At 47.2% G+C, this 13746-nt stretch overlaps 1 protein-coding gene across 3 annotated transcripts in view; it reads left to right on the top strand.

Moving 5' to 3' along the window:
- The first annotated feature begins 1490 nt into the window (after positions 1 to 1490).
- KIF18B (kinesin family member 18B) overlaps positions 1491 to 13746 on the top strand; it is a 36669-nt gene continuing 24413 nt past the window's right edge. The window contains exons 1-4 of one of the 3 annotated variants that reach the window (XM_005283105.4): positions 1491 to 1624; positions 6258 to 6604; positions 8043 to 8200; positions 9111 to 9215. In XM_005283105.4, coding sequence (XP_005283162.2) covers positions 6283 to 6604; positions 8043 to 8200; positions 9111 to 9215 — 585 coding nt within the window. In that variant the 5' untranslated portion in view covers positions 1491 to 1624; positions 6258 to 6282. Of the gene's footprint in view, positions 1625 to 2115; positions 2237 to 6159; positions 6605 to 8042; positions 8201 to 9110; positions 9216 to 13746 lie in introns of those variants that run through there. The other 2 variants (XM_042844813.2, XM_065577448.1) reach the window with 2 other exon arrangements.

Genomic DNA, 13746 nt, shown 5'->3' with positions numbered 1-13746 from the left:
AAACATCTGGGAGTTGTCCAATGGGGAAAGTGGAGCACCCTAATCTAGACAGCTGTGGGGCCAGATTGGCAGGTCAAACTCACCAAGGAATTCTGGGGTCTTCTTGACTTTTTTTAGGTAGGATTTCCTTGATGAGTTTTCTCTTAGAAAGAGCTACTCTGATGATCTTGAGTGTATTAAAACTATTGTAAGTGACAAGGGGCCATGTTCCTGGGTATTTCAGGCTCTGGGTGTAGAAGAAGGTGGCAGGGGGCTTTATGTTTTTAATTTGTAAAACATAAAAGGGAACAAAGTTTTAGCTTGGGCTGGGATTTTAGACATTTACTTTCACTATGTTAAGTGGAATTTTAAGGTATTGTTAGAATCAGGCCATTATTACTGCAAATACCACCCCAGCTGAAGGATTATACAGAGCAGAAGGGGTCCCTGTCAAACATATCATGTGTTTCTAATCCCCCTGGCTCTGAAGCAGAGCCATTGACTTCACTGTGGTTGCATTTGCTTACTCCAGGGATGAATTTGGTTGTTTGGTGTTGGTGGGCCTGGTGAGCCTTCACAGCAGAACCACCTTCTGATCCCAATGTACAGTGTTGGCTTTATTCTGCTGCATGTTCACCCCACTTTGTTTCTGTTTCAGCTTCCCACAAGGCCTCACCAGCTCCCCACAAACTATCTCCCCCACCCCCATGGAAGGGCTGTTAGTCCAGTCCAACCCCTGAACTAGCAAAATAAAACTGACAATCCCAAAGGATATTTCCACAGCTTGCTTAAGGGATGTGAAATCCTTGGCCCTTTCACATGACCTACAGTTGTATGCTGTGGAGCTGGGATTTTCAAAGCCTCTGAAGGGACATTCCCATTGACTTTCAATAGGAAGCAGGTGTCCAAATAGGAGGGTTTGACAATCCAGCCTGGGTGTATATTAGCTGTTCCACCGCTGGCACTGAAGAAAATAAAACCCAGTAATATATAGCTAAGCACAGGGGCCCAAGCAGTTATTGGCCTTGCTGGTGCTTAGGGGCAGCCCTGTGGGTCCAACCCTGCAGATCCCCCATGCTGACTGCACCCCAGTGCATAGCACTGTCCATTGCATGGGTAGCCCCTTCCCAGGGAGGATCTCAAGCGCTTTACCAGCCCCAATCTCCATTGCGGGCCTAGGCGTCTGGGCTCAGCGCTACCATGCGGCGGGTGGGGAAACTGAGGCCCCAACTTGGGCCATGCCCAACATCACTGCATAGCGCCCTGGCTGAGCTGGCAACGGGACCCGTCCGTCCTGCTGAGGGGGCCTGAGCAGTGACCTGCAGCCCGCGGCGCACCCCTGGAGCGGGACCCCGCGCCCCCATCCCCAAGGGGCCAGCCCCGGCGCCGCAGTACGTCCGCGGGACCCTTCCTTAAAGAACTACAACTCCCGGCGTGCCCTGCGACCCCCCCCTCCGCCTGAGGACACGCCTATTGGGTGTGTGACGGAGACGGGCTCCGCCCTCTGGCGGCGCAGAGCCAATCAGAAGACGGCTGGCCGCCAATGGGGAGAGCGGCCGGGCGTTGCCGGGTGATTTGAAAGGCGGCAGGCGGAAGTGGCTAGTCGCGCGGGAGGTCGCGCCGGGAAGGCGAGCCCCGTTCCACGGTAAGCGCCGCGGCCGGGCGCCAGGGCAGCCCTGGCCCTTCCCGAGCCGCCGCCGCCGCCTGGCAGCGAGGCGCTGAGGGGGCCTTGGGCCGGGCCCGGGGCGAAGGGGCACCAGCCGGGGGGGGGGGCGAAGGGGCACCAGCCGGGGGGGGGGGCGGAGTGTCACGTGCCTCCCGCCCCGCTGGGACTCGGCGCCTCCGCGGGGGGGCCTCAGACCGCCCCAGGGACAGCGCGGGGGGGGGGGTGAGAGCCGAGCTGCGAACCCCGCACGCGCCCCCACTTCCAGCCCCCCTGCCAGAGCCTCTCCCCAGCACAGCGCGGCGCCCTGCGGGTTCCCCCCCGTGCGCTCGGCGCAATGCGCCGTCCTACTGTCTACCTTACCTGCTCCGTTTCCTAAATAAATCCGTGTGAACACGGGGAGCCGGGGGGGGAGGGGAGGGCAGGTCTAAAATAACTAACCGGTTCGCGCGCGCCACATGGGTGCGATCTCTAAGCAACTACACTTAAATTTCACGCTTCCAAAAGGTGGCCAAAGGGGGTGGGGAGGGCAGGATTATTTGGCAGGTCATTCGAAGTTCATCGCTGTTGCCTTTTCAGTTTCTTCCGTAGAAGGTGAGTCCGTGCCACCTGGTGTTCAGAGCGCTGCTGGAGTGGGTACATTCAGGACATCCGTGTGTCTGATTCTCCCTGCCCCAAAGTGTCTAATACCCACAACTCCCACTATAATTAATAGGATCAGTGGGTGTGGGACAACTCTGACAATCGGGCTATTCATGCCCAAAATAAAGGGCTTTGCTGATCTGTAACATGTCTGTGGAGAAGCTAATAGGGATCAGAAGGGATCTTTCATGACCCCCTTTTCTGGTCTCCTTGCACTAATATATACAAGAGGAGGCTATATGACCTTTTAACCTCTAGATCGGGTATGGAAGGCCACATCTGGGTATGGAAATTGTATGATGGGCCATGAATGCACATGAAATTGAGGTTGGGCTTGTGATGAAGTGGGACTGTGTGAGTGCCTCAGTTTCCCTATGCATGTCTTAAGTCTCCAGTGTGCGTACATGGCTGACACTCTGTATCCTAGCAACAAATGGCCGAGGCGCTTCCTCCCCTGCAAGGGGATGCTAAAGGTGAACAAAGAGATCAGGTGACCTCCTGGCCTGGGAAAAAGACAAAGGCCAGAAAGGAGGGGCTGGAGGGGGTTTCAGTTTGGAGCTGGCTGGGGACGGGAAGTGAGGGCAGATGTGGATATCTGGCTCGCTGGGCCCCAGGATGGACCCGGCTGAGGGATCCAGTTCTCTGGACCTACAAACTCTGTTTTAGACCGTGTTCCTGTCACCTAATAAACCTCAGTTTTACTGGCTGGCTGAGAGTCATGTCTGACTGCGAAGTGGGGGTGCAAGACACTCTGGCTTCCCCAGGGCCCTGCCTGGGTGGACTCGCTGTGGGAAGCGCACGGAGGGGCATATGCCGACTGCGCCAAGGTCAGACCCAGGAGGTGAAGCCATATGAGCTTCTTGCCCTGAAGACAGTCTGCTCCATGGGAGAGGAGGCTCCCCAGAGTCCTGACTGGCTTTGTGGGGAGCAGTTCCAGAGCATTGCCCGGGGACTCTGTGACAGGGCTCTGGGAGGGGGTGTGGTCTCTGTGGTGGGGCCAGAAATGAGTAGTTCAGGGTGTGGGAGGGGGCTCTGGACTGAGGCAGGGAGGGTGGGGGTGTAGGGCTTGGGATGAGGGGTTTGGGGTGTAGGAGGGTGCTCTGGGCTGGGACTGAGGGGCGGGAGGGGGATCAGGGCTGAGGCAGGGGTTTGGGGTGTGGGGGGCAGGCTCCAGGCGGTGCTTCCCTCAAGCAGCTCCCGGAAGCAGTGGTATGTCCCAGCTCTGGTGTGGCTAGGCAGCTCTGCTGCATGCTGCCCTGTCCGCAGGCGCTGCCCCTGCAGCTCCCATTGGCTTGGCTTCCTGGCCAATGGAAGCTGCGGGGGCGGCGCTTGGGGTGGGGACAGCATGCGGAGCAGAGCCCCCTGGCTGGCCGTACGCATCGGAGCTGGCGGGGGGACATGCTGCTGCTACCGGGAGCCATGCAGAACAGCCCCTGACCCTGCTTCACGTCTGGAGTGCCAGAGCGGGGCAAGCCCCAGACCCCACTCCTCAACGGGAGCTCAAGGACAGGATTAAAATGGCTGGCGGACTGGATGCGGCCTGCAGGCCATAGTTTGCCCACCCTTGCTCCTGGTTGTTACTTTGAATCTAGTTCACGTTGGCAGAGACCAGCACATAGCTATCATCTGGTGGCTATCTGACCTTTGGAAAGAGATCCTATTAAGGAGGAGAGAGATAATAAGCCAGAAGACATCATAGTACCACTGTATAAATCCATGGTATGGCCACACATGGAATATTGCATGCAATTCTGGTCACTCCATCTTAAAAGAGAGAGATTAGAATTGCATAAGTTCAGAGAAGGGCAACAAAAATTATTTAGGGGTATGGAAAGACTTCCTTAGGATGAGAGATTAAAAAGAGTGGGGCTGTTCATCTTAGAAAAGAGACCAAGGATCTAATAAAGGTCTATAAAATCATGAATGGTGTGGAGAATATTTCCTAGGGCTGTCGATTAATGGCAGTTAACTCACGATTAATTCAAAAAAATTAATCACGTTTAAAAAAATTAATTGCCTGTTAATAGAATACCAATTGAAATGTAAATATTTTTGGAAGTTTTTCTACATTTTCAAATATATCTATTTCAATTACAACACAGAATACAAAGTGTACAGTGCTCGCTTTTTTATTTTTTATTACAAATATTTGCTCTGGAAAAAGATAGTATTTTTCAATTCACCTCATACAAGTACTGGAGTGCAATCTCTGTATCATGAAAGTGCACTTACAAATGTAGGGTTTTTGTTGTTGTTGTTGTTACATAACTGCACTCAAAAACAAAACAATGTAAAACTTTAGAGCCTACAAGTCCACTCAGTCCTGCTTCTTCTTCAGCCAGTTGCTATGAGAAACAAGATTGTTTCCATTTACGGGAGATAATGCTGCCCACTTCTTAATTAAAATGTCATCTGAAAGTGAGAACAGGCATTCACATGTCACTGTTGTAGCTGGCATCGCAAGATATTTACATGCCAGATGCGCTAAAGATTCATATGCCTCTTCATTCTTTGGCCATCGTTCCAGAGGACGTGCTTCCATGCTGATGATGTTTTTTAAAAAAAAAAAAGTGTTAATTAAATTTGACTGAACTCCTTGGAGGAGAATTGTATGTCGTCTTCTCTGTTTTACGCACATTCTGCCATATATTTCATGTTGTAGCAGTCTCAGATGATGACCCAGCACGTTTTCATTTTAAGATCACTTTCACTGCACATTTGACAAAATGCAAAGATGGTACCAATGTGAGATTTCTAAAGATAGCTACAGCACTCGACCCAAGAGTTAAGCAGCTGAAGTGCCTTCCAAAATCTGAGAGGGATGAGGTGTGGAGCATGCTTTCAGAAGTCTTAAAAGAGCAACACTCCAATGCAGAAACTACAGAACCTAAACCACCAAAAAAGAAAATCAACCTTCTGCTGGTGGCATCTGACTCAGATGATGAAAATGAAGATGCTCTGTACACTTTGTATTCTGTGTTGTCATTGAAATCCTATATTTGAAAATGTAGAAAACATCCAAAAATATTTTAATAAATGGTCTTCTTATTGTTTAACAGCACAATTAATCGCGATTAATTTTTTTAGCCGCTTAACAGCCCTAATAGTTACCCTTTCTCAAATACAACAGAGGTTCCTGATTAAAATTAATAGGCAGCAGGTTTAAAACAAACAAAAGGAAGCTTTTCTTTTTTTCAACACAATGCACAGTTATCCTGTGGAACCCATTGCTGTGGATGTTGTGAAGGACAAAACTATAACTGGGTTCAAAAAAGAATTAAATAAGTTTGTGGAGGACAGGTCAATGGCTATTGACTGTCAGAAGCTGGGACTGGACAACGGGATGGATCACTTGATAATTGCCCCGTTCTGTTCATTTCCTCTGAAGCATCGGGCACCAGCCACTGTTGGAAGACCGGATACTGGACTAGATGGACCATTGGTCTGACCAAGTATGGCTGTTCTTATATTAAAGGAACTGGGCAGATGTCAGTCCAGTGTTTGGACAGGTGACCCTGTAAACCAAATGTCATTGCAATTGGCAGTGCTAACTGCCTTTTTATCAATAGTCACAGCAGAAAGACCTTTCCCCTGGAGGTGGTTGAGCACTGGTGATAGTGATGGGAGGCAGGAGGGGGTGGGGGTAGGGGTAGGCAAGGTTCCCATGTTGTACTTCTGCAGATACATCGGCTTTAGTCTCCAGACTGTAAATCTGGCATTTAGAGCATTACACAGCGTGTGAGAGACAAATAGGTTGGTAGCCGAGAACCTATGGCAAACAGCAGTCCAGTATTTTTAAACAAAGGGGTCTATTGCCCTGAGAAGAGAGCTAGTTCCCTAAGTGGTTGGTAATTCGGATCCATTCATCTTGCCAGCCCCTCTGGATTGTTGAAAAGGTGTGAATCCAGCGATCAGTGATGGGTATTCAGTGTCCGGCTTCTGACTGTGGCTTTCGTTTCCTCTCTGGATGCAGTACTGCCTGAAGCGGCTCTGCAATCATGGTGTCAGTCCTACCCACAGAGGAGGGCAACGTGGCAGTGGTGGTGCGGGTACGGCCCCAGACTCAGCAGGAGCAGGAAGGGAGTCGACACGCTGTGGTGCAGGTGATCGATGACCGCATGTTGGTGTTTGACCCTGAGGAACCCTGTCTATCGGGAGTTTTTACAGGCTTCCGGGGCCACGATGCCCCCAGGCGGAAGGGCAAGGATCTGAAGTTTGTGTTTGACCAAGTGTTTGGTGAGAGTGCTATACAGGAGGAAGTATTCCAGCACACAACTAAGGAGATCCTGGATGGGGTGCTGAATGGCTACAACTGCTCTGGTAAGGAGCCCTGCTGTGGCATTTTATTTGGCTTCATCCTACAGAGTTAACAGAACACATTGCAGGGTTAAGTATGCAGTGAACGTAGTCAAATGCCATTGCTCAGGGCCTGAGCCGACTGCCTGCAGCGTGTATGAGGGGAATTTTTATCACATCCAGCACTGTAATTTGCAGGGAGTTGCTGCACGTAGAAGAGGCTCTTCCACTCTTTTTCACTCGTTTGATTTCCCCCAACAGAGCCTCCTTCCCACTGTTTGGTCCACACAATTAAACTTTAATAACTTAGCTTGAGATGGGATCCCAGACTAGACTGGCTCAGTAGAGGGTCAGACCAGTGGTTCTCAACCAGGGGTCCGTGGCCCCCTGAGGGGCTGCGAGCAGGTTTCAGGGGGGCCACCAAGCAGGGCCAGTGTTAGACTCGCTGGGGCCTGGGGTAGAAAGCCTGGGGCCCTGATCCCCACCACCCAGGGGCTGAAGCAGAAGCTGAGCACCTTAGCTTCACGGAGGCCCCTTCGGTGTGGGGCCCCTGTGGTGTGGAGCCCCAGGCAATTGTCCGATTTGCTACCATCTTCTGTTGGACCCACCAAACATGGAGCTCCCCTTTGATATGAAGACATTAATGCAGTTCTGCAAGTCAGCCATGCTGGTGCAGTAATAAGGAACTAAAAACAGAAGGGAGTTGTCTAGTGGTTAGAGCATGGGACTGGGCATCAGAACTCCTAGGTTCTATTCCTGGCTCTCTTTGGGGTGCGTTGTGAGCAAAGACCTGTGACTGGCTCTCTTTTAACATGCCCTTCTTGTGCAAAATATTTTTGAGATCCTTTAATACGATGCTGTAGAAGTACAAAGTATTGTTAATGGGGAGAGACTGAAATCACTAGAATACCATGTCCTATTTGGAAGTCAACACTTTTAAAAGGATGTTGAAAAATTGCAAAGGACTCAGGGATGAGCTACAAGAATGAGTCAAGGTCTGGAAAATCTGCCTTATAGTGAAAGATTTAGGAAGCTCAGTCTCATGAGTTTATTAAAGAAAAGGTTAGATGACTTGATCATGTCTATAGGTACCTAAATGGGGAGCAGATTTCTGATATTAGATGGCTCTTGAATCTAGCAGACAAAAAGCATAATGAAATCCAGTGGCTGGAAGCTGAAGCTACATAAAAGCAGAGTAGACCATAGGTGCAAATTTCCAACGATGAGGGTAATTAACCATTGGAATAATTTATCTAGGGATGGGGCTGATTCTCTGTAACTTGAAATCTAAATCAAGATAAGCATCCTTATTTTAAAAAATATAGACCCTGGCTCAACCCCAGAGGGGGTTGTAGGAATTACTGAGTGAAATTCTCTGGCCTATATATAGGAGGACAGATTAGATTATAGTGGGTTTTTCTGGCCTTTGAATTTTTAGTGTGTCTTGTCTTTCTCTTTCCAGTGTTCGCCTATGGTGCAACAGGTGCAGGAAAAACCTACACCATGCTGGGCTCTGAGAAGAGTCCAGGCATCATGTACCTCACCATGGTGGAGCTTTATAAGAGGATTGAGGCAAGGAAGGAGGAGAAGAGCTGCGAGGTGCTCATCTCCTACCAGGAGGTACCCGGGTGTCTGACGCTACCCCTTTCCATCTGCTACCACCTTAAAGAAGGAGTGTCAGGGAGCGGTAGTTAGGATTACACGGCTCTATCCCCTCAGGTTCAGTATGGTGCCAGCAAGCTGCTGAGATTCCATAGCACGATGCCACTGACTAGTCCAGCTGTTCCTCGGGTGGGAAAGAAGTTCTGTTTCCATTTTTCCCACTTGCTTTTTGGCATCCTCTCACTGCTGTACAGACACTCTACGGTGACTCTCCTGTGCTTGCCTTAACCATTAGGGAAGGAGACTTTCACTTGTGTAGTCCCTTCTCCTAGGCCGTTACTGAGTCCAATACAGTGTATTGTGTCTACATCCAGCTTTCTTGTTGGAGCAGAGTCTATCTAAAATCCCCAGTCTGAACTCTCAGGTCACCTGTAAACAGGGTTTTGTCCCCAGCTCTACAACTGCTCATGTGAACTTGAATACGCTGATTCACTTCTCTGTGCCTCTGTAATATGGCAACACTTCCCTGCATCGCAAGGATGATTTAAGGGGTGTGCGGTTTGTGAGGCTTAGTGTTTGTTTGTGAAGCACTATGAGATTCCTGGATGAAAGGGGCTCTTAGAAGGGCAGTTGCAGTGACATGGGATAAAGTCCTTGTAACTGTCTAAGGCTGTCCTTGGAAATAGGTGCTTGCGTATGTGGTGCTGCAGCACTCTTCCTTGATGGAACTTGGGTAAAGCCTTTCCAGAGAATCAGCCCTTCCTCCCTAGGAAGAACTTGTCTGACCTGTTTGAAGTCCACTCTCTTCGCTCCTGTTGTAATCTCTGATCCTGTCTGTCTCCGTCCATGCAAAGACTTCCTCTGGCCTCCTGCACCCAGCTTCCTAGGGTCGCTGTTTAGGATGTTTACTCTTGATTCCTTGTTCTAGGTGTACAATGAGCAGATTCATGATCTCCTGGAGCCGAAGGGCCCTCTAGCAATCAGGGAGGACCCAGAGAAAGGGGTAGTGGTACAGGGACTCTCCTTCCATCAGGTACGTATAACAGTATAAGGATTCCCTACAACAACAGAGTGCATGGACTAGGCACAGCTACAGGTCTAACTGAGTTTCAATAAAGGAAAAATAGCAGAGAAGATGTTACATTGCTTGAGCCCTTCCCACTGTTCCTGAAGAGCTGGGTGATGGTGGATCTACAGTGCTTCCTGGGGATAGCCAGGGTTGAGATACCTCGCTACCACTCACCCATAGATTGAGGAGTCTTGTTTGTTCCTGGCATGGGTCAGTTCGCCAACACCACCAGCCCCTGGCAACGCAAGCTCGGCCTTCTGGGCCTCCACAGGCCCCACTCACTCTTTAGAAGTTAGCAATAGGCACACATCAGCCCCCCAGTCCTCCATGTGTGTCCCTGGAGAAGTCCTGGATGCCCTGGGCACTTACAGAATTTCCACATCCCTGTTCCCAAAAGACCTGCATACCACAGCTTACTGGTGACACAGCTCTGCTTTACACGCAGCACTCGGCTAGAGAGCCTGATGTTAAATGAGGATATTAATGTAATAGCCGGTGTGGAAAGTTGGTGGAATGAGAATGATGAATGGCCCAGGGTAATACCTGGGTACAAAATATACAGGAATGACAGAGTAGGTTATACTGGTGTGGGAGTGGTGCTATATCTGACAGAAGGCATAGTCACAGTAAAAATTTTAAATAAATCAACCTGTACCATAGAATCTCTATGGATAGAAATTCCATGCTTGAACAATAAAAGTATAGCAGTAGGAATATCCTACTAGCCACCTAGTGATTGTGAAATGCTCAGGTAGATTAGAGGCTACAAACGCAGAAAACACACTACTACTACTAATGGGGGGATTTCAACTATTCTCTCATTGACTGGGTCTATCCCCTCAGGATAGGAGCCAGAGAGAACGTTTCAAGACACCATAAATGACGGCTTCTTGGAGCAGCTAGTTCTGGAACCCACAAGGGGAGGCAATTCTTGATTTAGTCCTAAGTGGATCACAGGATTTGGTCCAAAAAATATAAATAGCTGAACTGCTCAGTACCCATGACCATAACTGAATTACATTTAACATCGGGGGGGGGGGGGGGGGGGTAGGGATGGAGAGAATGCCAAAGAAATGCACCACAGTAACATTTAACTTCAAAAAGGGAAACTACACACAAATGAAGAGGCTAGTTAAATGGAAATTAGAAGGAATAGTTACCAGGGTGAAGTGTCTACAAACTGCATAGAGACTGTTTAAAAACACAGAGGCTCAAACTAAATGTATACCCTCAAATAATAATACAAAAAAAAAAACCCAGTCAGAGAACCAAAAAACATCACCATGGCTACTCAAAGTAAAGGAGCTTTTACAAGCAAAAAGGCATCCTTTAAAAATTGGAAATTAAATCCTAGTGAGGAAAATAGGAGCATAACATCTGGCAAGTCAAGTATAAAGGTATAATTAGGCAGGCAAAGAACAAATTTGAAGAGCTAAAGACAAAACTAATTAATCAAAAACTAAGATTAAAACAAAATTAAGTATACTGGAAGCCTGCCACTGTACAATCTAGCTGCAATAGAAAGCACTCAAGGAAGACAAGGCCATTGTGGAGAAGCTAAATGAATTATTTGCATCATTTTCACTGCAGAGGATGTGAGGGAAGCCCCCACATCCAAGCCATTCATTTTAGGTGACTAATCTGAAGAACTGTCCCAAATTGAGGTGTCAATAGGAGGAGGTTTTGGAACAAATTGAATTGAAAGTGACCAGGACTTAGAGAGCATCAGATATTCATCCAAGAGTTCTGAAGGAACTTAAATATGAAATTGCAGAATGACTAAGTGGTATGTAACCTATCACTTAAATCAGCCTCTGTACCCTATGACTAGAGGGTAGCTAATGAAAGGCTGATTTTTAAAAATGTCTCCCATGGTGATCCTGGTAACTACAGGCTGGTAAGCCTAACTTCAGTACCAGGAAAATTGGTTGAAACTATAGTAAAGAACAAAATGATGACATGTAGATGAACACTTGGGGAAGAGTCAACACAGCTTGTGTAAAGGGAAACAATACCTCCCCAATCTACTAGAATTGTTTGAGTGTGTCGTCAAGCATGTGGACCAGGGTGATCCAGCGGATAAAGTGTATGTGGACTTTCAGAAAACCTTTGACAAGGTCCCACACCAAAAGCTCTTAAGCAAACTAAGCAGTGCTGGAATAAGAAGGAAGTTCTTCTCATGGATCAATAATTGCTTAAAAGATAGGAGACAAAGGGTAAGAATAAGAGTAGGTCAGTTTTTACACTGCAGAGTGGGGAACAGTGGGGTCTGTACTGGACAAGTGCTGTTCAACATATTCAGAAGTGATTGGGAAAGGGAGTGAACAATGACATGGCAAAGTACGCAGACAAAACAAAATTATTCAATTGTTAAGTCCAAAGCAGACTGTGAGGAGTTAAAGGGATCTCACAAAACTGGATGACTGGGCAACAAAAAGGCAGATGAAATTCAATGTTTAAGTGCAAAGTGGTGCACATTGGAAAAAAAATAATCCCAACTATACATACAAAACAATGGGGTTTAAATCAGCTGTTATCACTCAAGAAAGAGATCTTGGAATCATTGTGGATAATTCCTTGCTAAATGGTGATTGGCTGTCAAAAAAGCTAAAACAATGTTAGAAACCATGAGGAAAGGGATAGATGATAAAGCAGAAAATATAATGCCACCTTATAAATCCATGGCAAGGAATCTGTGGCAATTTTGCAATAGAAAAGCTTCAAAAACAGACTCCAACAAGAAACTGCTGAACTTGAATTAATATGTAAATTAGATACCATCAATTTAGGCTTAAATAGAGACTGGGAACGGCTGAGCCATTACACACACTGAATCTATTTCCCCATGTTAAGTATCCTCACACCTCTTGTCAAACTGTCTGAAATCTTGACTATCATTACAAAAGGGTTTTTTTTTCCTGCTGTTAATAGCTCCTCTTAATTAATTAGCCTCTTAGAGTTGGTAGGGCAACTGCCACCTTTTCATGTTCTCTGTATGTATATATATCTCCTCTCTATATGTTCCATTCTATGCAGCCGCTGAAGTGGGCTGTAGCCCACGAAAGCTTATGCTCAAATAAATGTGTTAGTCTCTAAGGTGCCACAAGTACTCCTGTTCTTTTTGCGTATACAGACTAACACGGCTGCTACTCTGAAACCTATAAATCCATGGTACACCTATACCTTGAATACTGTGTGCAGGTCTGGTTGCCCCATCTCAAAAAATATATATTAGAATTGGAAAAGGTACAGACGAGCAACAAAAATGTTTAAGGGTATGAAACAACTTCCATAGGAGGAGAGGTTAAAAAGACTGGGGCCATTAATATTAGATGACAGATGACTAAGGGGGGTGGGGGAAGTATAATAGAGGTCAATAAAATCATGAATGGTATGAAGAAAGTGAATAGGGAAGTGTTCTTTACTCCTTTACATAACCCAACAAGTAGGTGTCACCCAATGAAATTAAGGCAGCAGGTTTAAAACAAGCATAAGGAAATACTTCACACAACCCACAGTCAACCTGTGGAACTTGTTGCTGTGGATGTTGTGAAGGTCAAAAATATAACAACGGTTCAAAAAAGAATTAGGTTCATGAGGGATAGGTTGGCTGTTAGCCAAGATGGTCAGGGATGCAACCCCATGCTCTGGGTGTTCCTAAACCTCCAGATGCCAGAAGCTGGGGCTGGACAGGGGATGGATCACTTGAAATTGCCCTGTTCTGTTTATTCCCTCTGAAGCAAGTGTCATTGGCCACCGTCAAAAGGCAGGATACTGGGCTTTAATGGACCATTGGTCTAATGCAGAATGGCTGTTCTTATGTAAAGTTTACTTAATAATAAAGAACAGAAATTCAAATGATAGCAAGCGCAGATATTGGAAACAAAGGTATACCTACAAAATCAAATCATAGCACGTGTACTAGAGCCTAAGCTTAACAAATAGGACATTGTTCTGTCCTACAGAGCAAAAGCTCCCCCCAAACCCTTCCAGTGTACTTCAGCCAGGACTGGCAGTTGTCTTCTATTTGCAAAACAAGCACACTGTCAGCTTACTTCCTAGGGGAAAGATGCACATTGGGTCTCTACACCTACAGTTCTAGTCCCAGAAATCCATTGTCTGTACTTGGAAATAGGATAACTCACGATGCTTGAGTTTTCCTGTCTAAGCTCCCCTACAGCCTTTGCAATCCCTTGATTAGCATTTTGCTCAGATTGCAAATAGGCTTTCAGTGTGAAGTACACAATACTCCGTTTTCACATAGACTGAAAGATAAATATCTCTGGCCTGAAAGAAACTTTTCTCTCATTGGTGACCAGCCCCAAGTCAAAGACCTTAAGAACATTATGTTCAGTGTATTTACATAACTCTATACTGATTAGCCATAGATTCACTTCACAATGGCTGTGAGAACAGGCAGGATTCAGCAGATACCTGACATGACACCCTTTGGCAAACTAGTATGTAGATATCACACCTAGGGGTTCGTGGCTTG

Source organism: Chrysemys picta, chromosome 24, assembly GCF_011386835.1.
Source record: "Chrysemys picta bellii isolate R12L10 chromosome 24, ASM1138683v2, whole genome shotgun sequence".
Classification (NCBI taxonomy): domain Eukaryota; kingdom Metazoa; phylum Chordata; order Testudines; family Emydidae; genus Chrysemys; species Chrysemys picta.
This window is presented reverse-complemented; position numbering and strand designations above follow the sequence as displayed.